At 37.1% G+C, this 25127-nt stretch overlaps 2 protein-coding genes and 1 long non-coding RNA gene across 4 annotated transcripts in view; 2 read left to right on the top strand and 1 right to left on the bottom strand.

Moving 5' to 3' along the window:
• Nucleotides 1-25127, top strand: part of Arfgef1 (ADP ribosylation factor guanine nucleotide exchange factor 1) — a 90153-nt gene that overhangs the window by 40293 nt on the left and 24733 nt on the right. Inside the window, exons 15-23 of the mRNA XM_031366823.1 lie at nt 3106-3217; nt 3423-3628; nt 3857-3941; nt 6548-6719; nt 7871-8022; nt 13744-13872; nt 14628-14786; nt 14997-15147; nt 22808-22898. Of these exons, the coding sequence (XP_031222683.1) occupies nt 3106-3217; nt 3423-3628; nt 3857-3941; nt 6548-6719; nt 7871-8022; nt 13744-13872; nt 14628-14786; nt 14997-15147; nt 22808-22898 (1257 nt within the window). The remainder of the gene's footprint in view (nt 1-3105; nt 3218-3422; nt 3629-3856; nt 3942-6547; nt 6720-7870; nt 8023-13743; nt 13873-14627; nt 14787-14996; nt 15148-22807; nt 22899-25127) is intronic.
• On the top strand, nt 7893-11781 carry LOC116088163 (60S ribosomal protein L36a-like). Its single transcript, XM_031366849.1, has 2 exons — nt 7893-8022; nt 11362-11781. Exon 2 carries the CDS (start codon nt 11375-11377, stop codon nt 11693-11695), a length of 321 nt encoding a protein of 106 aa, XP_031222709.1. The 5' UTR covers nt 7893-8022; nt 11362-11374; the 3' UTR covers nt 11696-11781.
• Nucleotides 13607-24812, bottom strand: LOC116088164. 2 transcript variants are annotated; one of them, XR_004117793.1, is made up of 3 exons: nt 24145-24812; nt 14959-15143; nt 13607-13821 (listed from the first exon to the last, which is right to left on the bottom strand). It is a non-coding gene; the product is annotated as an uncharacterized LOC116088164 (long non-coding RNA). The 2 variants fall into 2 exon arrangements; XR_004117792.1 differs by lacking the exon at nt 24145-24812 and adding an exon at nt 23707-23755.

Raw genomic sequence — 25127 nt, 5'->3', positions numbered from 1 at the left:
ACACACATATATACATACATATTGTGGATGGAGCAGAGCCCCCAAAGCCACACTTTCTCTTTCCGCCTTTTTATACCTTCTTAGACAAAAGTTCTTTATAAAATTACCTCACAGATAAATGTTACACAAAAGGGAGTGACAGAGGATTTGATAATTTCAGAACAGTGTTTCATTCTGTAAAGTCATTATAAGTTCAAAGCAACAGTTTCACATGGCCTTGCTTTATGATGATGCATACCTGTGGCCTCATCCTTGGATGTGACCTAGACGAATCTTCTTTTTTTCTTGATCACAAATCTACCCAAAGCCTATTTCTCTTCTTCATGCAATTTATAAAAGCTCATTGTATTTCTTATTATGTAGTCTTCACTTAGTATTCTGTGAGGGGGGAGCACATTCTATTCCTGATTCTAACTTTATTACATCTTTCTGACAAAACAACTAAAACCATCTACTTAAATTTTGTTCTTAAGATTATTTGAGTCAGGAATGGTAAAAAGTAATTCATCTAAACAGCATTAACTGTTTCCATGAAGATGGAAGTCCATCTTCATGTTAATCTGCAGGAAATTTGCCCAATAGGGTGGGCTGGGTGCCCAAGAATCATTAGGCTGTGTAATAGTGTCAGGGAAGGAATATCAGCTGCGAGAAGCAATCCTGGAACAAAGTCTCTGGGGCTGTCTCTCTCCAGAGTGCACCTATCGTTGGCATGCAAAACAGTGGCCTTCTCCAGGAAACTCCCTCACTTGTCATAGCCTTTCCTAGATGGCTTCTGTGGACTGTCAGAGTTTGCAGTCCTGCAGTTAACTCTGGTTTAGTGTTAAGTCAGTAAATGCTTGCTTTGCATGCATGAAGACTTGAGCTCAATTCCCCAGAACCCACTAGAAGAGAGATTAGATAGATGATATATCTAGCAAAAGAAAGAAGGAAGGAAGGAAGAAAAGGAAGGAAGGAAGAGAGAGAAAGAAAAGAGAGAGAGAAAGAAAGAATGAAAAAAAAAGAAAGATTTATTTTTAAAAAGCTAGGCCTGGTGGGTGAAGGGCTGAAACAGAAGTTGGCCATTAGGTCTCTTCCATCACAGCCTCATGGGGAACATGAACAAAGTCAGTGAGTAAAATTCTTTAATATCATGATTAATTAACCTGTTTTGTAAGGTGAAACATGATTGTTTAGTTGGCTGGACTATATCAGAACTTTTGCCCCAGAAGAACCCTGTGGAATGAGTGATAGTCAGAAAAATGGTCCTCTCTATATTTAAAACGATAGAAGTTTGTTTTGATAGATACAAGTCTAACTATGTAGTCAGTTGTTTGTTGCATCATACTCCTGCAAAACAACTAAACAGAAGGTTTAGATGAGAAGTAAATTATTAAGGTAACTCTTACTAGCAGTGCCTTGGTAGCAGCAGATGCCTCTGCCTATGCTGTATTATGTTGTAATGTCCAGTGGAGGTGGGCAGTATGGATGAAACCTGAGTGAAGTCCAGGTTCTATTTGTTGAAATCACAACCAGACATCAACATCTAATTGACATCTAAAAGAGATATATAATGCTATTGGATCTTTTTTTATAGTCTTGTCCAGCAATGTCCCAGGGATACCACTTGGATATCTTGAATAATTTCCAAAACCCGTGAATTTGACAGCAGGTTTTTTGGAAGCCCCTTTAACCATGGAACATGGGTTGTTAAGGTACAAAAGGACACATTACTGCTATGAGAAGTACTCTTCCAGAAAGAGTTAGCAGTTCATAGTTTGTCAATATAGTGCCGCCCCCCATACACACACCCAGTTTAGTCTCAATAGATGGCTCATTTTTCTCAGCTATGGATAGACATTGCTTTGCTGAAATAAGCCACTGTCTTGTCCTATATCTCATTCTTAACATACTTCAAATGATTAAGACGCTCATAATTTATATAACCTTGTAAAGCCTTTTTTCCAATTTGGAAAAAAAAATCTAACTATTTTAATCGTTATGCACAAGCTTTTATACTAGTCAACATCTTACTGATTTTTGATATCATATGACATAATAACACAAGTAAATATACCATCTCTTATGCAAATTTGGACCTTGAGGGTGGTGGTTAAACAGTGTCTATCCCTTCTTTGAAAAGTTTCAGTGACAAGCCAAAGTTCTGGTTTTACCAAAGCTCATTCTGGGAAACCAATACATTTGTAAGACTCACAGAGCATAGGTGAGGATTTACTGACAGGAGTGTACTGAGAGCGATCTCCCTGGAATGTCTACCTAGTATTGATGATCGCTTTCCCATAACTGCATAGGAGGAGCCCCCTTTCCTTAACCTTAAAGTTTAATTGATTTGATGTGTATGAGTGTGTTTTGTCTATGCGTATATTTATGTATCACATACATTCTTGTTGCTCACAGAAGCCAGGAAATGGTGGCAGATCCCCTAGAACTGATAGCAGAGAAATGGCATTGTAACATTTCTGGAAAGATGGCTTTGCTAGCAACCTGAAAGATGGATTAGATGGGCAAAATGAGATGTGGAGACCATTTAAGAACTACCCAGTTGTCCAGGAAACTTGTGATGAGTCACCAAAATAGTATAAAAGTAGGAAGTAGATTATTTTTAAGCGAACAAATAACATTTGAATTGGCTCTTAGAGCATGAAGAGAAAGTTCCCCTGTGAGAAGATGCTGGAAAGGCACTCAGAATAGTCTCCAAACACTAGGTTTAGAGAGTTCAGCAGGATATACAGAAACAGATGAGAGAAAGGGGTGAATTGGAACTGTACTGAGAAAAGCTTTCTGTGCTAGCCTGATCTGTTTAGGTTACTGTACCAAAGTCCTAATAGTACTCACATCCTTTCTTATACCGTCTCTTTTGCAGCATTGGCACTAATCCTCTAGTGACCATTGTGAATAGGAACTAGAAAGCTCAGGATGCTGTAGAAAATGCCTGTAAAATGATAGACTTCCATTTGAGACTCTTCTCTAAGAAAAAAAAAAAACCTTGGGCCATGTAGTAATTTTGTGTGTGCATTTGTTGGTTCCTGTTTTCTGTGTGCTATTAAGAAAGTAATTTACTGTACTGACTATTTTTCTCTTTTTAATCTTTCTATTAACTTCATCTAGATTTAATAAGAAACCAAAGAGAGGAATACAGTACCTCCAAGAACAAGGGATGCTTGGCACCACACCTGAAGATATAGCTCAGTTCTTACATCAAGAAGAAAGATTAGACTCTGTAAGAATACTGTTTCATTTCATTCTAACCCTTTCTACATTTATATGTATATTTAAAACAGTTAACTTGTAGCTTCAGACTGGAATTTGTATAATCATATAGTCAAAAAACATACAGTTCTTAGGATTTCCTGCTTTGTAAATGGTTATGTTGCAAATGGAACATGCCATTGAATATTAATTTCTATCCTTTGTTTTTACATTAGACTCAGGTGGGTGAGTTCCTGGGAGATAATGATAAATTCAATAAAGAAGTCATGTATGCATATGTAGACCAACATGACTTTTCAGGAAAAGACTTTGTTTCAGCTCTTCGTCTGTTTCTGGAAGGATTCCGGCTTCCAGGAGAAGCTCAGAAAATTGATCGATTAATGGAAAAATTTGCTGCAAGATACCTAGAGTGCAACCAAGGGTTAGTAAGACTCAAGTACTTTTTGACTGTCAGTTATGTCCATGATAGTCAGAATTCACCCCTTTCCTTAAGACAGCCTATATTACGTACTTTTTGGAAGTAGTAACACACTCAGCTATAATTGTACTACATGACAGAATTGTAATCCTGAGGGAGAACATTGAAAATGGTGTTTGAAATGACAGTTCTATGAAACAGCACTTACAATGCTGTCCATTTATTTTTCAGACAAACCCTTTTTGCTAGTGCAGACACTGCTTATGTTTTGGCCTACTCAATTATCATGTTGACCACAGATCTTCACAGTCCACAGGTATGTTTTCTTCTACATCAAGTTTTACAGTAAATAGTGAAAATTAAATAGTCTTTTGAGTCTGTTAAGTACTAGCTAAAATTTAAATTTATGTGGCTTAACCAATTGCAAGAATTAAAATTGTATCCATTTGGTATTAATTCTAATAAGACTAATATATTTGTAAAAATATTTGTCAGTCTCATGATGGACAGTTGTATAAAGTTTAAAACAAATTTTAACCTAAAAAGATGTTTTAGGTCTTCTGAATATTCTTTACATAGAAAATACTATATAGTGTGTCTTTTTAAAAAGACATTTAAAGTTTGAATAGCAGTGAGATTAGTATTAGAGATTGTATCATTAGCATAGATTAGAATTGCACCATTCCTCACAGTTACTGAGGTCAGCCTTCTGTGTGGACCCATGCACATCCCGGGGAGTGTTGCACATCTCAGTTATATTTCATTTCTTTTGTCTCTCAGTATGTGTCTCTAAGCATAAACTACCTCCCAACTGAACCCTGAACAAGCATTTCAACTACAGATCTGTAGGGAGTACCAACCAGTGCAGGCTTAACACTTACTGTTCCTTAGTATTCTTAAAGAACTTGATTTCTGATGCCTACTTTAAAATGTTGCATTTGAAGTTTGGGGTTCTTTTTGCTTGACTTCCAAAAGGCACATTTTGGTATTCATTAAAATTGTCTCTATAACTTATTTGTAAGAATTTCTTGGCTATTAACTAACTGGCTGTGATGGTGCACATCTTCTATCCCAGCATTCAGGAGGCGGAGGCAGGTTAATCTCATGAGTTCAAAGCCAGCCTGTTCTATATAACCCAGGCAGGGCTACAAAATGAGACCTAGTCAAGAAAAAGCAAGATTTTTTTAGATACTTATCAGTCTTAAATATATGTTAAATTATGTGCTTTAATGGGATAGTTAATTCATTTGCAGTTTGCTGTGGATTAAATTTTGCTGTCTAAGAATTATTTTTTTATGTGTTTTGAAATATTCAAGTTGAGATTGATATGGAAAATATACAGCATAATGTGGAAACATTATATACCTACCTTAAATTCCATAGTTGAATGAATTTAATTGGCTTAGTGTAGGATTTTAAGAAGGTTTTAATAGTTTATATTTGCTTTTGCTGGTTTTTAGTATTATAGTCAGAACAGCTCACCTTCAGGTTTTGATTATCTGTCTTAATTTCTTCCCCACCCTCATGTTTTTGTAAAGCATCTTTCTTTAGCTATCTTTCTTTCAGAGTTTACACTTGGTTTCCCAGCTGATGTTTCTTTTTAAAGTCTGAACTATATAATAATAACCTGAAGTTAGATATACTTGTTATTTCAGGATTTTTCCTTTTAAAAACATTTGGCTTATTTGGTTTTAGAAACGAGCAACATTATATAAAGCTATCTATAAATGTATTAAAATGTGTATTTTTTTCTTTTTTTAGTGTTTCATCATTTTTTTTGTTTGTTTTTGGATATATTCTTTATTTACATTTCAAATGTTATCCCCTTTTCTGGTTTCCCTCCCGGAAACCTCCTATCACATCCTCCCTCCCCCTGTTTCTGTTAGGGTATTCCTCCACCCACCCACCCACTCCCACACATAATTAAAAAAACAATAAAATAAATCTCTAAAAGGTTCTGAATAGATAAAGTTAAGGTACATCATCTTGAAACTGTCTTGTCTTCAGAACAAAAGCTCTTGTGCATGAAATGTATTTGGGGCCTGGTCTAGTGGTGTCAGTTACTTACTCTCAGACGGCTCCACAGCAGACTAGATACCCTGCTGATGCTTAGCCTGTATCTGTACAATAGCTTTTGAGTTCTGTGAAGCCACGAGTCCTGTTAGAAATTAAACCCATAGTCCTTGTCCCAAGTGATTTGTAATTAAGAAACATATAGATTCTAAATAAATGACATTATTTTTGAAGGATACAGATGAATTTAAAAGAACTTCTTAAAAACCAGTTTCTCATTATTAATGGTTTACAGAGTTCAAATATACTTGATCTTTAATACATTCTTTTATGGTTAAGTTCCCTTCCATAGGCCTGGCTTGGTGGCGCACGCCTGTAGTCCCAGTAGCTTGGGAGGCTGGGGCAGGATTGTGCATGAGTTCAAGGCCAACATCCCGGGTGACAGGCTACCCTGTAGGAATATGGTCATTGTTAAGTTCCCTTCCATATATAGAGTAAATCAATGATTTTTTTTTAAATCTGAGTATATTTACATGTTCTTATAGTCACAACCAGCCTTTATGTGGTTAATATGAATAAGACTATGAACAGCTTAATTTAAACATATGGGCATAAAATTCAAGAGTTGTGTGTTCAGTACAAAATTTCAAGAGAAGAAAAGTAGAATTATTTTATATTGCTTTGAGAATCCCACCATGGTAGTAGCATGCAGTATGCTTTGAATAGCTAAAAATCAATGTTTAGTCCAAGTGAGGCCTTACCCAGATGCAGACACGTAATAGTTACTTCATATTTTCCAGTTTTACACTTCAGGATACACATAAAGTCTCTTAAAGAGATATTCTAATTCTTAAAAATGTGAAATTTTTATGTTAATTTTTAGGAGTGATAATGGTTTTTCATATCTAGGTTAAAAACAAAATGACAAAAGAACAGTACATTAAAATGAATCGTGGTATCAATGATAGCAAAGATCTCCCTGAAGAGTATCTATCAGCCATTTATAATGAAATAGCTGGGAAAAAAATATCAATGAAAGAAACAAAAGAACTAACAATCCCTACAAAGTCCACTAAACAGAGTAAGTACCAGATTAATCAAGTCTGATTGTTCAAGGGGGGGCATGGTTGTGTGGCGTGGTTTCTTCTGGTTTTGTGAGTGTTTGTTTAAGACTGGGTCCCCTGTTTTTCTCAAGCTGACCTGGAACCTTTCTGTCTCACATTTTAAAAAACAAGGAGGTATGTGCTTAAGGGTTTTGTATTTTGTTTGCTCACTTTTTACTTAATTTAAAATAGAAAATAATCCATATAGAACTGTTAAAATGGTGATTGATTAAAAACTAAGTAATTTACATGTGTTAGGAGTATTTAAACATTAACTTGTTCACTTAGCAGTTCATTTCAGCAGGGATTTGGAAATTAAATTGGTTAGAGGACACTGAAGAGATGGCTCAGAAGTTAAAAGCATTAAACATATTAATTAAACCTTTACACTTAAGCAAGTGTTTTCTGATTTGATTTCATTTTTGCCTAAATTATAGCATCCTCGTATCATATTTTTTTCTGTCCTCATTTGGTAAATGATGGTTGAAGGTGTGAGAAGTTAGATCTGGAGTGTCAGGGCCAGTGCTTTTTGCACTTTACCTCTGTTCTCTTCTCCTGTCCCACATTTGGTTGACTTCCTTGACAATTTCATTTTGAGTGTTGTACTCTCTGAGATTTTCTACAGGTTTTATTTACTCCTGACTAGTAGAATATTCCATTCCCACCCCCCACCACTCCCCACCCCAAGGTGCAGTTCACTCATTTAAAGTGAAAATTCAAAGGGAGATGTATCTCAGTGGTATAGCACTTAGCTAGCATGAGCAGGGCCCTTTAAGCACAACCATCAGTCAGTCAGTAAAGAAGTCAAATGAGTAATTCTGTTGGCATTTAGTTTATGTACAGTGTTGTTTAACCATCACCTCTAGCTAAGCTTAAAACATGTGGTTACTCCACAATAAAACCCTGCACTATTACGTAGTTACTACCCATCCCTCTGCCTTTGCCCTGGCAAACACCAGCCTACTCTGTTTCTCTGGGTTTAGCTGCTTTGTATACTTGAACTAAACAATATGTGATCATTTCTGTTTGGCATCTTGGGACTATTATTAATTATTAATTACTGGCATTTACTTTTAAAGTGTCATCATAAGAGCTTTCTATTTTTAAATGGTAACATTTGTTATTTCAGATGTAGCCAGTGAAAAACAAAGACGACTTCTGTATAACTTAGAAATGGAACAGATGGCTAAGACAGCTAAAGCACTCATGGAAGCTGTGAGCCATGTTCAGGCACCTTTTACAAGTGCAACACACTTGGAGCACGTGAGGCCTATGTTTAAGGTTAGAATTACTAGTAACTTTACTACAGTATGTATTTTTACATAATTTCGCTTAGCATATTTTGTAAGTAAAATAATAGAGCCTATTTGATGTACAAGATATTCCCTGGTTGTTATTAGAGTTTAAGTAATACAAGTTATTTCTATGTTAAAGGAGGTGAGAGAGAGGGCTGGAGAGATAGCTCAGTGGTTAAGAACACTGACTGTTCTTCCAGAGGTCCTGAGTTCAATTCCCAGCAATCACATGGTGGCTCAAAACCATCTGCAATAAGGTCTGATGTCCTCTTCTGGTGTGTCTGAAAAGAGCAATGGTGTACTCATATGAATAAAATAAATAAATAGATCTTTAAAAAATAAAAAGGTGAGAGACAACAGTATGCAGTGTAAGTAATTGGGGGAAGTGTAATTTCAAGAATTAGAAATAGGAATGGAGAATGGTCATTAATCCCTTGGCTTGTTTTTCAGTTATAAATGATTTATTCCTAAATCTTCTTTCATTCCAATTTCAAAGTGATCCTGAGGCTCACACTCTCATCAGAACTTTTAGCCCAGGAGTTCTGAAGGTACTAAGAAAAACTAGTGCTATTAGTGTACATTAAGAAATAAATGGGAGTACCTGCTCTGGAATGTAGTTGATAGACCACTGTCCCTTCTTTGAATAAAACTATCCCAAAAAGCTATCAATTGTGAGTAGCTCCGTGGCCACTACTCTTTCATTGTGCCACAATTTTGTGTAGGTTTTTTGTGTGCTGACACAGTCCTTGTAACTTAATATGTGCACCTACACTATTGTGTCTAGAAAGCACTCTTTCTTGAAATCATCTACCACTTCTGGGTCTTTCTGGCCCTGTTCTACATAGGCACCAATCTTGAGGGAAGGGAGTTGTCATATAGACATTCCATTTAAAGCAGAGCACTTGAAAGTCTCTTCTTTATCCAGTTACCCAGTTATCCAGTTGTGGCTCAGTAGACTGCAAGCAGCAGCTTCTCTGGTGAAGGTTGAGTAATGCACTTACATGTGGTATAGAACTATGTCACCAGGAGTCACTTTGTTCTGTGTTCATTTATCAGAGTAATGGTAGAAGGTTTCCACCTAAGGCCGATGAGCTATCTAGTCTTGGGTACTTAGCTTTATTGACAGTATCAGGTATGCATTCTATCTCATGGAGTTGGCCTTATATCCACTTATAAAAAGTGATTGATTACTTCTGTAACATCCATGCCACTATTGCACTAGTGAGCATAGCTTGCCAGGCAGGTCATTATTATAGCTAGGCAAGAGTTTATAGAAACTTCCAGTTGAGCACCAGCTAGATTGCTCTTTTTCTGTGACATAAGTATGTGGTGTCTTCAGTAATAGAGTATTACCTGTCAAGTTCTGGAAGGTAACTTAGGGTTTCTATTGCTATGAGGAAAAACCATGACCAAGCCAACTCTTAGAAAAACATTTAATTGGGGCTGGATTATAGTTTCAGAGGTTCAGTCCATTATCATCATGTCAGTGTACAGGCAGACATGATGCTGGACAAGCAGAGAGTTCTACATCTTGATCCAAAGGAAGCCAGAAGGAGGGTCTCTTCCAGATTGTGCAAAGCTTAAGCAGTAGAAGACTTCAGAGCTGGCCTACACAGTGACTCACTTCCTCCAACAAGGCCACACCTCCTCATAGTTCAACTTCCCATGGGCCAAGCATATTCAAACCACTACAGTAACCAATAGTTACCAATAGTTTTGTCAATAGCCTGTAATATTAGGGGAGGGAGGGATAGGGAGCCTGTGGGATCACATTGGCCAACAACTAAAAAGATGAAACTCGTTCCTGGTATTGGGTGTTTTACTTCATAGCATATGATGTCTAATGAGGTATTATTCCTTCCATTATTATGGAAACTATATTTAAACTCCTTTTACACACACACACATATATATTTAAGAAATTTCTATAGTAAATTTCCATATAGCTTTTCAAAGGGCCTGTAGTGCTAGTTCTTTTGCCTCCATACTTCCTCCTCCACCCTGCGCTCCCACCACCAGCCCATTGACTTCTCTATCCTCATTTTCTCTGTAGGACACTACTCAGCTCCCTACTCCTTGGAAGATCCCTCCCCACTGGTCCAAACTAGCTACCTAACCTCTGGGGGTTGCTTTTCTAAATGGGACACATATGTCTAAAATATAAAGCTAACATCTCATCTGAGACAAAACATGCAGACATTTTTCTCTGGGCCTGGGTTATGTCTCTCAGAATGATTCTTTCTAATCCTGTCTGTTTTCCTGCAAAGTTCATGATTTCACTTTTCTTAACAGCTAAATTCTGCTGTGGAAATACACCATATTTTCTTTAGCTGTTTCCACTTTCTAGCTATTATGAATAGAGAAGCAATGGAAATGAATGAGCAATGTATTTGTAGTAAGATGAATCTTCCTTTGGGTATATCCCCAAACACGGTATAGCTGGGTATTGAGCTATATTGATTGCCAGCTTCCTAAGGAACTGCCCCAAAGATTTCTATAGTGGAAACTTGTACACAGGTTTACATTCCTACCAGCCATGGATGAGCATTTCCTTTACCATACATCCTCACCAGCATGAGCTGTCATTTTTATTGATCTTGGCCATTCTGACTGGAGTAAGACAGACTCTCAAAGTAGTTTTAATTTGTGCTTGTCTTATGGCTAGTGGTGAGCTGTTCTTAGCCATTTGCATTTTGTTTTTTTAAGAATTCTGTTTAGTTTTTTACCCCATATTTCAATTGGATATTTTTTTGGATGTTCCATTTTTTTAGTTCTTCATATATTCTAGATGTTATCCCTCTATCAGATAATTGGTAAAGATATTTTTTTCTTTTCTCTTTACTCAAATAATGGTGTCCTTTGCTCCACAACTTCCCCACCCCCTTTATTGCATGTGGTCCCAGTTATTAACTGTCGGTCTTAATATGTCTACTACGAGGGTACTGTTCAGAAAGTGTTTTCCTGTGCCAATGAGTTCAAGCATATTTCCTACTTTTTTCTTTGTCCAAATCAGGGTATTAGGTTTTATGTTGAGGTCCTTGACTGCACATCTTTTAATCCAAGGATTATTTTATGAGGGAAGAGACCATGTTCATATTTCTAAATGTAAAAATATCTCTTATTCTGATGTAATATTGTCATCTTCAAGGGCTTACTGCCTCTCTGTGCTAACCTAGGCTTAATCCCAGAAGCTTTTAGACATACAACCTCAGACTGTGTTCAGTCTTGAGACTTAATGCTGAATAAGCTCACCCTTTCTAGCTTTCTGAACTCTTGACTGGCTGGTGTGACTCAAAACTCCTGTTTACTCTTTCTGAGCTGATAGCACTCCTGCGAACATGGTGAACGTTCCTAAGACCCGCCGGACCTTCTGCAAGAAATGTGGGAAGCACCAACCCCACAAGGTGACACAGTACAAGAAGGGCAAGGATTCTTTGTATGCCCAGGGAAAGCGGCGTTATGACAGGAAACAGAGTGGCTATGGTGGGCAGACTAAGCCAGTTTTCCGCAAAAAGGCTAAAACTACAAAGAAGATTGTGCTGAGACTGGAGTGTATTGAGCCCAACTGCAGATCTAAGAGGATGCTGGCTATTAAGAGATGCAAGCATTTTGAATTGGGAGGTGACAAGAAGAGAAAGGGCCAAGTGATCCAGTTCTAAGCCAATTTTTGTTACGAAGACAATAAAATCTTGACCTTTTACCCCCTTTGATTGCAGTTGGTCTTTTGTGAGGGAATAAATGAAAACTTTCAGAAAAAAAAAAAAAAACTCCTGTTTAAGCTAACCTGATTCAACTTGGCTTCTCTCAGCTTCTCCTGAATTGTTCTGTTAAGCTCTTACTAACTTTGGCAGTCTGTTCTAATCTTGCTCCTTCTCATTCTCTGGCTTGTCTGTCTTCACCTGTGTCTAGCTTGTTCTCTTTCTGCACCTTCTCTCTCAATACAACCGTCCCAGTAAAACTACCTCCTCTTCTTTTTCTTTCTCTGTTCTCTTAAGTTACCTTTTTCTCTCTGTTCTTTTGAGAGTTGAGCAGATCCTACTCTGACAAATCTTTCTCTGACTTAATACTTTTTCTGCAACTCAATCCCTTTCAAACATGGGTGCTTTCTTCTACAAACTAACTTTACCTTTGTTGTTTGGGATTAAAAGTATGTACTAAAGGCATGTCTGTATTCCGGCAAGGGGGATTAAAGGTATGTGTTAAGGCTGAGCCACACCACAACTAGAAACCACTTTTTTCAGTAAATAGTATACTCTTGGGATTCACAGTGTGATCAAATTCCTTAACACCTAATATCTAGTACACTTCCTGGTTTGTAATTGCTCAATAAATAAGTATTGGTTGGAGGGAAGGACTAGATAATTTCTAATTTTTTAGAATGTGACTTACGATATTGAGGAATATAAGCATATTCATGAGAATATTTTTATATATTGTTAAATCTTATTTTGGAAACATTTATACAATTATGTGCAGACAGTAGTTTCACTATCTGCTTAATATTATTTAGGGATAATTTGATAAAGAAATCATTGTCTTGGATTAATCATAACTCTAATGAGAGAAGTGTTTTCCCATTGATTTAAGAACGATGTGTATTTTCTTCTTAAGCTATAACACAGGTTTTCAACTTGGAAGTACTTTCTCTGTCACAGAATGTGTAATTTATTACTTTCATGGGATACTTTGTAATCAATAAATACTATGCTTGTTGCTTGCACATCATGACTGAAGCAGCATCTTTAAGTATTGTAGATGCAGAGTGAGGCCTAGGAAGAACCTAGGTGCTGTAGCTTGTATGCCGTGTATGGATTTTAAGCTCTTACTTTAAACTTTCTTAACCATAGAAGAAAAGCTTAAAGTAATTGCTTTCCTTAGAACTGCTATAAGTTTTATGACCCTATTAAAAAAATCTCATCACTTCTATAATACACTGGTAAAATAACATTTTTTATCTTTATAACTTTATGTACAAACTGCTCTGCTGCTCGGTGAACTACTAAAAGCAACATAATTTAATATCAGGCGCTTGAGTTATGTGGATTTCTGTGGTTTGTTGTCCGTGGTAAGCAAGTGCTCTACTGTTTAACTACCTTACCGAGTTCCTCTTTAAGACTGTGTCACACACAAGTAGATTGGCCTTGAGCTCACAGTTCTGACTCCACCTCTGAAGTGCTTGGATCACAGATATGGACCAGGGTCTGCTAGTATAAAATAAGTACTCTCTTCCAAAATGTGTAGTGAATAGCTTATTGAATATTTTAAAATACTGTCCAACTAGGAATCAAATATTGCATTATTAATGTAAGTAAATAGTACAATAAAAGACAGACTGAGTGATATTTGGAAAGCAGATTTTGAAAAATGTAGAATAACTTGTTGCAAGTAGGAAAATAATTCAGAAGATTGTATTGAAACTAAAGAATCTGGATTATTGTTAAAGTCAGTGCTTGTAAAGAAAAATTAATTTTAAGTCAGTGATAAGACTTTATACATGAATGTTGACTATTTCTGTTTTCTTTGTTATGAATAGTTTATAGATGCTGTTAAGATATACCTAAAGTCATTACTGAGTTTATTATTGTTTCCATTTATTTAAACCCAAGAAACATAATTTTCTTTTTTCTTTATGAAAACTTTCTCACTATGCCAAGATGTTCAATTATCACTTAATATGCATGTCATTTTAAATTTTTAATTCTTCTAGTTGGCTTGGACACCTTTCTTGGCTGCATTCAGTGTGGGTCTCCAAGACTGTGATGATACTGAAGTAGCCTCTCTTTGCCTAGAAGGGATAAGATGTGCGATCAGAATTGCATGCATTTTCAGCATTCAGGTAACAAAGAATTTTACCTTAGTAGCCAGTTTTGAAAATATACACCATCAATGTAGTTCAGCTATTAGCATTTATCTCTGACTTTTTTAAAAACCAACTTCAAATTTGGGATAAGTTTAAATAATTTTTAAGAGACTGTGATAGAACAATTCTATATGATGTTTCTAAACATTGTAAGCATTTATTTTAGATGCTTCTTAACCCTCAGAACTAGTTATCTTTAAAAGAACCAAGTACCTAGCATACTCTTCATGAAGACAGTCCTTTCTAGGAGTTTATGAAATTTAAGGTTGACTTTTAGCTAGACTCTTATTTTTTCTTAACCCATTTCATATTTCACTGAGAATGTTATAACTTAATTAATTGCAAAATACAACCTAGCTGTAGAGGAAACAATGAACAAATTTATAAATCAGGGTTTTGCTAATATAATTGAAACAAAACTTTCAATAAACTTATTTTTACTGTATAAAATCTTTTGTTGGCTATTGAAAATCTCATTTTGAGTTGTCAGTTCAGATTGTGTCTAGGATTAAGACATTTATGACCTTTCTGCTTTATTTTGAAGAGTATAATTATATTTAGTTTTGTGTGTAATCCATAACATGTTTGCTAAAATTTACTAAGCACATAGACATAGACAGTTGGTTTAACATCAATTAGAGGTCAGTCAGTGTTCTGTGTTTTCAATCATGTTAATACAATTCTCACTCATTCTCATTCTCTCTCCTCTCCCTCCCCCGCCCCCTCCGTAGCTGGAAAGAGATGCATATGTCCAAGCTCTAGCCAGATTTACCTTACTTACAGTGAGTTCTGGTATTACTGAAATGAAACAGAAGAATATCGACACAATAAAAACACTCATCACAGTGGCTCACACTGATGGAAATTATTTAGGAAATTCGTGGCATGAGGTAGAAACATTTTTAACTTTTGCAATTCAGTTTTTAAAATTAGTTGGTGCTAAATGTTCTACCATTATAATAAGCTTTAATTGTGGAAAATAATTTATTTTAAATAAACAGCTTTCATAATAATTTATATAATGTTTTTAAATCCTAACTGCATATATTTTAAGATACATACTTTTAAAACCTCACATTTTTTTTCTTTCTGTGCTGTAGATCCTGAAGTGCATCAGTCAGTTAGAGCTGGCACAACTTATAGGAACTGGAGTGAAGCCTCGGTACATTTCTGGGACTGTGAGAGGCAGAGAAGGGTCTCTCGCTGGGACAAGAGATCAGGCTCCAGATGAATTTGTTGGTCTAGGGCTAGGTGAGAGGTTTTAAGTTCCTTTTAGAAAGTGTCAAAACTTTTTTTTAATCATCATGCTATGTTATTTTTATTATGACAATGAAATATAATTAGAGACATTGCCCTTTGTCTAACGTTATAGAGAAAAACAAGGTAACTAGGAAATTAGTCTTTTTTCACTTGGTCTGGTTTACAGTAAGTATCAAATGCTACTTAGTTTCTTCCTTCTGACTATGTAAAGGATACACTTCAATTCACTTGCTTCCAAGACTGGACAAGTAATGTGTAAACTGGTATAAGTTAAGAGATAATAGGAGCCAGGCAATGGTGGCGATGCCTTTAATCCCAGCACTTGGGAGGCGGAGGCAGGCGGGATTTCTGAGTTCAAAGCCAGGCTGGTCTACAGGGTGAGTTCCGGGACAGCCAGGGCCACACAGAGAAAGTGTGTCTTGGAAAAAAAGAAAGAAAGAAAGAAAAAAAAAGAGAGATATTTGGAGTAACTAGAGAAATCAATCACACTCATATATTTTAAAGCCATTGTGTAGGCCCATCCAGACTGTTCTGTCAGGATGGAACCTCTTACTCAAGCTTTCAGGAAAGGAGTTGCCAATAGTACAAATGAAATGAAAATATTAGCAAAAGTAAATGCCAAAAAAATGAAAGATATATTTTCAGTTGAGAATAGAAGAAGTTCAAATGGGGTGGAGAGATGGCTCAGCGGTGAAGAGCACTGACTGCTCTTCCAGAGGTCCTCAGTTCAACTCCCAGAAACCATGTGGTGGCTCAAGGAAGATGCTTAAACTTTGACTTCTGTACTTCTGGGTTTGAGTTCTTTTACATTTCTTACATGCTTATGTGCCACTACTTTAAGTTCCAGATTTGGCTTCCACCATTGCAAACTAAAGGCATCATCTAATTGCAGGATAATTAGGACTAAATAAGAATGTATGTGTGAAGAATGGACTTAGCATAATGCCTATTACATTAGAGACTGGGGAGTGTCGTCTGACCGTCCTTCCCACCCCACATCAGAAGCATGACCCCGGGAGTGATAAGGAGTATGCCAGAGATCCAGCAGTGTTTAGTTTTAAGACTTTGTAATATAAAATTATACTGTGAATATTTCCTGTCTTTATCCTTTAGTAATTTCTGTTGTTGTTATCAGTTCTTAGGAATCCTAAAATGGTTTCAGATCTAAATAGGGAAAGAAAAAGGACTAGGACCATATGTTGATTTCAGTTTGGATTGAGTAAAATTAGTTCCTGGTGGTAGTTCAACTAAAATAATCTAACAGTGCAGTCTGGCAGAATGTCTCAGTGATATCATTGCAGTGTGTGAAGTATGAATTCTTGCTGTCAAGTTCAAGTGTATTAGGCTTGGTGGTCCAGCAGTAGAATTTAGAACTGCCTCAGGAGTGGCATAGGAAGCCTGGAAGTCTACCTTTAAACATAAGGTAGAGGAAGATATGGCAAAAGGTGTTTACAGACAGATGAATGTGCGTCAGTCACTGAATAACTCAAAAGGCAGAGAATGTAGGGAGGCTGAAATGATAGGAGTTAGTTGCCAAAGTCAACTGTGGCAAGTAGAACTGCAGGATTCGATTACAGTAGAAATTAAACACCAGTAAAAACTGGAAGCTATGCATTTTAGTCTAGAGAAACAGTGATACTTGCTATCGCTTAGAACATTTGAAAATGAATGCATGTTTGTTTATGCATTGTATTGTACTACTACTTAGATTTTAATACTAAAAAGTGACCTAACCTTTCCCTTCATAAAAATATTACATGAAGATACCTCAGACCACAAAAAAAAAATAACAATTTGTTCCTAGGCAGCTGTAGAAACCAATAACTCCTCCTATCCTTTAAGTAACTTTCTCTTAATTGATACATTCTCTATTTCACTATGTAGTCAAGGGGTGTGATTCTCTTGCCTTCACCTTCCAACTTTATAGTTTATGTCTGCTTTTTGTGTAAACTTTGTCCTATGTCATAGCTTTTGTTTTTGTGTTTGTTTTTGTAATTTCCTCTATTCTCCATTCATTTCTGTTTGTCGGGATCACTTCTGATTCTGCTTGTGAGAAAACTCCTCTTGCCTTGGGCTTTTTGAGCAGAGGCCTCCTTTTGAGCTGCCTGACTGGTTTCTACCCAGCCTGTGTAGCAGGTGCTCACCTCTGTCCAGTGCTCACCAGACAGCAGGTGCTCTGCTGAGCAGATGCCTCATGTAGTATTCAACTCGGGAAAGGCTGAGACACAGACTACGATTTTTCTATATTAACTAGCATCTTTTCACTAAACATTCTATGAAACCACATTGACAGCATTGAACATAGACATGAGTCACTGTTCTAGAGGTCCTGAGACCTGGGAGAATGGAGCTGATAAACAAGGTGGACTATAAAGTCTCATGCAATAGCCAACTTTATTCAGAGCACCAGACATTTTATTCCAAGTAATTAAGATAGGTTGCATGAGTAAAGTTCACATGAATTCAAGCTGTATACAATCACAAGGACAAGCCGCATATGGCAAAAACATGGTTTTTTTTTTTTCCGTAAAACATAAAAAGGATAATTTAAAACATTCAATTGAATGACAACAGAAAGCAATAATGATTAATCTGAAGTAAACTCACATCTATCCATACACCTGGGAGGAACGCGAAAATGCGTTCCAAGAACAATTTCATGTTCTAAATAAACTGAGGTCACAAGATTCTTGTCTTGTTTTCTTCAAGCATTCTCACAAGCACTCAGGAGTCTCATACTTCATTCCTAGACTGTGTTCTGACAGTCAAACTTTGATGTCATTGAGATTTGATTCCAAAGCCTATTGAGATACCTAAGTCCTGGATATTCAAGTTCCTTACATAATGAATATAGTATATCCCTATAGCCAACACATTCCCTGCACTTTAAATCATCTCTAGATGGCTTATAATGTCAAATAGAAAGCAGACTATGCAAATGGTTATACATGAGTAGAAATAAACATTTTATAAGTGTAATGCAGGTACAATTTTTCTCCCAAATATTTTTCTCATTTTTATTTTTTTATGATTGATTTATTTTTTATTTTGTGAGCATTGGTGTTTTGCCTATATATATATATATATATATAAATATCTGTATGAGGGTGTCAGGTCCCCTGTAACTGGAATTACAGACAGTTGTAAGCTGTCATGTTTGTGTTTGGAGTTGAACCCAGGTTCTCTGGAAGAGCAACCAGTGCTCTTAAGTGCTAAGCCATCTCTTCAGCCCCCTCATTTTTGTTTTTACTTTTATTTTTAATTTACTTACTTGATTGGTTTTTCTAGACAGGGTTTTGCTGTGTAGATCTAGCTGTTTTGGTTAGCCTCAAACTCAGAGATTCACTTGCCTCTGCCTCCAAAATGCTGGGATTAAAGGCATGCTCTAATACTGCCTGACTTCATTTTTATTTTTTTAAATTAAAATATAATTACATCATTTTTCCTTTTTCTTTCCTCTCTTTAAACCCTCCAAAGAAAGTCCCCCAGGTATTTTTTTATAGATATGAAACTAACATGTAGAGGGCAAACTGCCTGAAAGAGGTTTGTAGCTTTATGTTTTAAAAACAGAAACTTTAAATTCATTAAAAACATCAAGCCAAGGGCAGCATAGCAAGATGACTTAGCCTTGCTTGCTGCCTGCCCAGTCTCGTGATCTCAGGGGGGTCTTATCTCCAGCACTGCAGAACAACAAAACAGCCTACCTCAAACATAAAACTGGCTGGTGAGCATGCACATGTACATGTATATCATAATCTCAGTATTTGGGGGATGGAGGCAGAAAGATGACAGGCCCAACGTCAGCCTGGGCTACATAGTGAAACTCTCAAAATAATAATTTTGAAATTTGAATAGCCTTCTGTGCATATTATTTGAAAATTCAATGGCTTTGCCACACAAATCTTCTGAGAATACATTCAGCATTTATATTTTTCTTAGCCTAAATATGAGTAATTAGATAAAATGGAAATTGTTTGTTGCTCCTATACTATCACATAACTCTGAAAGACGTTACATGTTTGTTAAATAGCTTGAGTTTCTAGACAATTTATACATTCGTTGGTTTCTTTAATTATTTTAAAAATTTATTTTTATTTCACAAGCATTGGTATTTTACCTGCATGTGTATATATGTAAGGGTGTCAGGTCTCCTAAGAACCAGAGTTACAGACAGCTATGAGCTTCAATGTGGGTGCTGGGAATTGAACCCAGGTCCTCTGGAAGAAGAGCCCATGCTCTCAAACCACCAAGCTATCTCTCCAGCCCCTCCTTTAATTATTTTTATAAATGATTAGAAATCATATTAAGTATAAAAGTTTAAAACCTCTCTAGAATGTGTATTTTAATTGATGTACAACTCAAGTTATGTGATGACTGGCACTCTATCCTCTGATACTGTTTTTTTCCCTCAGTTGCCACTTGCTATATATGTTATATGCTCCTTGGAACTGTCCCCCACCACCTCGGGTACTCTAGTCATTTACTTCATGCCTTCGCCCTTGATTTCTAGTGTTAAAGAGACTGTCAGCTTATCTCTCATATCTCTTCCTATTTCAGTATGCTACCCAATTACTTCCTGGGGAAACTGTGGAGCATGACAGTCTTTAAAAAGACAAGCGATTCTGTGTCCTAAATGACTGCATTTCTGGGTTGCTGGAACATCCTTGTAATCCTAGCACTTGGGAAACCACAGTGTGCTACACAGTGAGACTCTTCTCAAGAAAAAGAAAGAAAAGTAGTTCATTAAATGTGACAGTCATTCTAAAGATGAAGCTCACTTGGTGGAGTGCTTGCCTGCATTTATAAGGCCCTAGGTTTGATCCCAGCACCAAAACAAAAAGGTGTCACAATCGTAAAACCTTTAGACTCCATTTGTAGTTTCTTTAGAGTTTGTTTGGAGGTTTTACTGTGGAGCACAGATATTCATGTATTTTTAATCAAAAAGCTGTCTTTCTCTGGGGGAAAAGTCATCCTTCTGGCCTGAGCACATGGCTACTAGGAGGGTGTACTGTGAGGAGAGGAAGTAATACCCAGTGAGCTAGCTGTATGAGCCTAATAACCAACCCTGGTGATGAGTGGGTGGAAGATGTCACTGCCAACCGATCACCTCATATTCTCTAGTGCCATTACAGCTCCATCTCCTGCTCCTCTTCTCATTCCAATGCCTTCTGCTCAGTTTTTCATTATGACCACACAGAGTAGGTTAAAATATGCTCACGTTTTGTCCTGTTACTTTAAAATAACTGTTTTTCTGATTCTTTTCTGTCATCTTCCCTTTCCATATACTTAGCCTTCCAAATGTAGCATCAGTTAATATTTTATCATATCTAAAGAGTTACTATGAGCTATTCTCTTCTTAATCAGCATTAGTTTTGTTAACAAACAAATATAGTCTACTTCAGCTATTGAGTAACCTTTACATTGTATTGAAACTTACTGTGTATCTTACTGAGTGTAGTAGTTCTGTCTTTTGTACACTGTTGAGTTCTTACAATAGAATTTGAACTCACTGACTTAAATGTCATCTGCTGTCTTCATTTAGAAGAGAATTTAGTATTTGGTCAACAGAATTAACAAGTATTTGTTAGGTACCTATTTTGGGTTAATATTGATTAGGGTAGGAACATATGAAAATGTTTATGACTTAATTCTTAACTTTCAGAGAATTTTTAGTCTGGGTGAGAAGGCAGTATTAGACTATGTGAATAATTGTAGTGTGAGTAATACTTCGCTGAGTCAGTTAAATGAGAACAACAGAGTCATTGGACCCTCATATTGGGTACTATGATTGACCCCACATGAATAAAGATGTACATTGATTAAAATGTTAAAAAGGAGTGCTTAAATGGCAGGGGGAAGAATTTCTAACCCAACATAGTAAATAAAAGGAAAGCCACAGTTTAGAAGTGTTGGTCTTGTGAGTGAAGAAAAGACGGTAGAGGGAAATAAGTCTGGGAATTTTAAGCAATCTAGGACTGAGACTCTTAAGAGCCTAACCTATGTAAGTAATGGAAATACATAGAAAAGTGAAAAACAGATCTAAGGTCTCAATGTAAAATGAAAAATAAGCTACCTACCTTTGTATTCAAGAGGAAGAACCCAGTCAAGTAAAACGAAATCCTAACAGTGTGTGTAGCTAACCCAGTATCCAATGCATAGGGTTCCAAAGGGCTTGCACAGTCTGTTCAGTTCACAGCACATGCAGCTTGTCATAGACTCAGGCTGCCTACACTGCACAGCTACTGCTGTCCTTGGCTGCCAAGTCTCTGCTGCAAAAGGTCTGCATAGAGCACTCGTGAGCTCTTTTCTCTACCTCTGCCACATAGCCACACCCTCTCTCCATGACACCTTCAAGCCTGGGGCTTGTGTCAGCTGAGGCTGCACTGTCATCATTGGCCTCCCTGTTCTCTCAGTGCTAAGTCTCAGTGCTCTTCATGATTCCTTCATGCCTTACGATTGGTACCCTATGGGAGACTGTTGCAGATTACCAAGTTGAGCTGCCAGCATAACATACAGCTTTAGTTTCCTCTGTATGCTGGCTGTGAGGAAGTACTTCCTAGAAGTTGTTCGCTAATGATGCTGGCTTCTTCTTAATCATCATCGATTTCTCAGCTCCAGACAACACAGATTCTTAATAAAAGTATCACACAAACGGCCTAGCAGAGTCTGATGTGGCCTCTCAAATTAAACTGTAAACCTTCACAAGCCAAGCCCGCATCATGTGTACTATTTTCATCATTATTCTTAGCTTCCACACCAGCTTGGTAAAGCTTCGAACACTGTTTCCACAGTCCTTCCCCAGACAACATGGCAAGTCTGCTAAAGTAATACTCCACTTTCATAACAGTTTCTGCCGTGATTATACTTTCTATTGCTAATGTAAAATACCAAGGAAGTCGGGGCAGGAACTCAAGGAACCTGGAGGCCCAGACATGATGATACAGACAACATGGACGATGCTGCTGACTGGCTTGATCCATAGATTATTTAGCTGCGTTCTTAGAGTACCCAAGGACCACCAACCCAGAGACAGCCCCACCCACAGTGAGCTGAGTCCACCCACATCAACCATCAGTCAGGAACATGCAGCATAGGCCAAACTGGTCTGGGCATTTTCTCAATAAAAAAGACTCTAGCTGTGTCCAGCTGACATATAACTAACTAGCACATATCGAAGATAATCCCAAAGTATAGTTTAAAAACTAGGAGTATTGTTTCACTGTCTAACATGGAACAGTTTTGGAAGCAAAGGGAAATAATTTTTATAAATAAGAGAATGTTACATTATACAAAGAATTTTCAATAAACTAAGAGGTTAGAGATTAAATGACAAAGTCTAATGTGACCAACCAAGCAGAAGATAGTAATAGAACTTAAAGATTGAGGGAAACTTTGTCCAGTACCACTAATTTTGTGATCTGAATTCATAGTACTCTTAGTTTGTGTGATTCTTGCAAATGGGTCTTGTAATTATAAAGCATGCCTTGCTTGTTACATAGTTTATCACACTGAGCACATGTGTCCTTGGTTTATACCTGCCATTGGGGTCACCCCGTTCATCATTTCCTATGAGGAAATAACTGATTTTCAGTGACTGTTTCCTTGAATGCTTGCTAACTGAAGGGTGCGTGCTCTCTCTTATGTGCGGCAGTCGGTGGGAATGTGGACTGGAAGCAGATAGCCAGTATTCAAGAGTCTATTGGAGAAACCAGTTCTCAGAGTGTCGTGGTTGCCGTGGATAGGTAAGTTATTCATTCGCCTTCTCCCCTATTTACTTGAATACTACTTCAACATTGTTTTGCTCCTTGTTTAAAAATTTTAAAAAGTTGTCAAAATAATCTTTAGCAGTAATAAAGACTTTGTGGTATACTATGATTTAGATGATAAAGTACCTTTAATTTTGGTTTCACAAATGTAAAATACAGGAAGGATTTTAATTATATAAAAATATGTTACATTTAGTACTGGAAATATTAAAGAAATACTATTCTTGATAAAAAAAACTACAAATCATTCTTTATAGAGAATTATCTTTTTAAAACCCTTATCTTTCTGGGTACGTGATATAAAATAGCATTATAGACAAAGCGAATGGGGTTTGGCTGGAAATTTTCATTTCTTTCCTTGGAAAGCTCTTCAAAATTGTCATTCTATACATTACTAGATAAATGTTCCCAAAATTGAAACTACTTTTTGCAACACTGACCTTCAACATTTTTTAAACTCTTATATTTGAAGCTTTTAGGAATGTACCAGTCTTTGCTTGATGGTCTAAATACTCAGGCTAATTTATTGTTTACTTTACTTTGGATAAAACTGGGGACTGGGGGAGATGCATAACTATGCTAGCGGTGGCTAGCTAGTTTTGTATTGATGATCACAGTGTCTGTTTTAGTCTTTCATTCATAGAGAAATTTGGGATCTGTTCAGAGCCCTTCTTCCTTTGTACACTTAGCACAGCTTGGTAGTGTATGCCTTTCTTAGTTTAAGTTGTTTCATTGCTATGAAGAGACACAATGACCAAGGGACATTTACTTGGGGCTGGCTTACAGGTTCAGAGATTCAGTCCATTATCATCATGGCAGGAAGCACAGCAGTGTCCAGGCAGGCGTGGTACTGGAAAAGGAGCTGAGAGTTGTGGCATCTTGATCAGAAGGCAGCCAGGAGAAGACATGGTTAGGAGGAGGGTTTCATTACCCACCCCCAAAAGACCACTCCCTGGACCAAGCGTATTTAAACCACCACACTGCCATTTTTGCTCCCAGGCTATCTTCCATTCAAATGTCTTCTAGAAAGTCATCTTTGTGGTCATTATGAGAATCTACTTAGATACTACAGGAATTAGAATATTGAAGAAGTTAAGGCATGACTATAAATGCCTCTGTAGGCTGTGCTCTACACATGGGTTAGTGTTAGTGGAACATGGCTAGAAAGAGAGTGACCCCCCCTCGGAGGCTACCAAGTGAGTGAGAATTTGAATGCCCTTACCCAGCTTGCATGTCCTCCTACCACAATCCTGAGTGGTTCTCCAGAACCTCTGGTTGCTGTGGTAGTTCTCTCCTCTTTCGCCTTTGTTCTCCACTCTTTGCTTAGCATCACAGTCTGTGGCACCATTTCCCTGTGACTTCGGGGTCTCCATTTTACTACTCTATAGTCTGCTATTTGCTTTTTTTTTTTCTTTTCAATTAAATCCTTCCTTATTTCTCTGATGTCTTTTCTGTTGTTCTCATATTGCTTTAATTTCTTACTTGAGTATTTTTTGCTAACCACTTTTTATACTCCTGTCAACCCTCCTCCTGGTTTCCAGCCAGCCCCTTCAAACATCTCTCCTAACCATTCCTCCCTCAATTCCCCAACAGCCTGGTCCCTTCTCCAGTTTCCCAATATCAGCAGCTCCAAACTGTAACAACTGTTGTCTGCTCAGCTCAGCTTCTCCTGGCTCAACTGTGACCTAACAATATCTTCTGTACCAACTGCCTTCTCGTCTCACTCTGCTAACCCCCAACTCCTTGTCAGAGCCTCAGCTGGCCTTTTTATACCTATCCTGTTCCCAGAAATCCAAGAGGCAACCAACACTGAAGGGTCATAGAGACAAGCAGTTCTAACACCTAAGAATTCTTAAAGGACCAGTTGAGTAGCAACTGGGGATCTTTTAAAGGGACAGGCCCACAAGAGAAATAAGAGAAATTAGCTGATCATATTTGCATAGTCTAGCATTTCACTTTAGGTGAGATGAGAGCTTTGTACTTTTTCTGTATTTTATGGTTTTTGTTCATTCTAACCATTGGGTTAGAAGGAATACAATTTTCTTGATTTTTTTTCCCCCTATGATTGTTTTTGCCAAGTTTTTAAATTACTTCATTTTACTCAAAAGATCAGTATAAAAAGGCTTAAGCCATGCCTTATCAGGAGCTTGATTAAAGTAAAATTATCAGTAATACTTGAAAAACCTTTCCTGGTAAACCAATTTA

This window comes from Mastomys coucha, unplaced genomic scaffold (assembly GCF_008632895.1).
Source record: "Mastomys coucha isolate ucsf_1 unplaced genomic scaffold, UCSF_Mcou_1 pScaffold14, whole genome shotgun sequence".
Taxonomy (NCBI): Eukaryota; Metazoa; Chordata; class Mammalia; order Rodentia; family Muridae; genus Mastomys; species Mastomys coucha.
This window is presented reverse-complemented; position numbering and strand designations above follow the sequence as displayed.

What these genes read in the sequence shown, in the direction of transcription:
- LOC116088163 (XM_031366849.1), top strand. Translation starts at nt 11,375, where the DNA reads ATGGTGAACGTTCCTAAGACCCGCCGGACCTTCTGCAAGAAATGTGGG.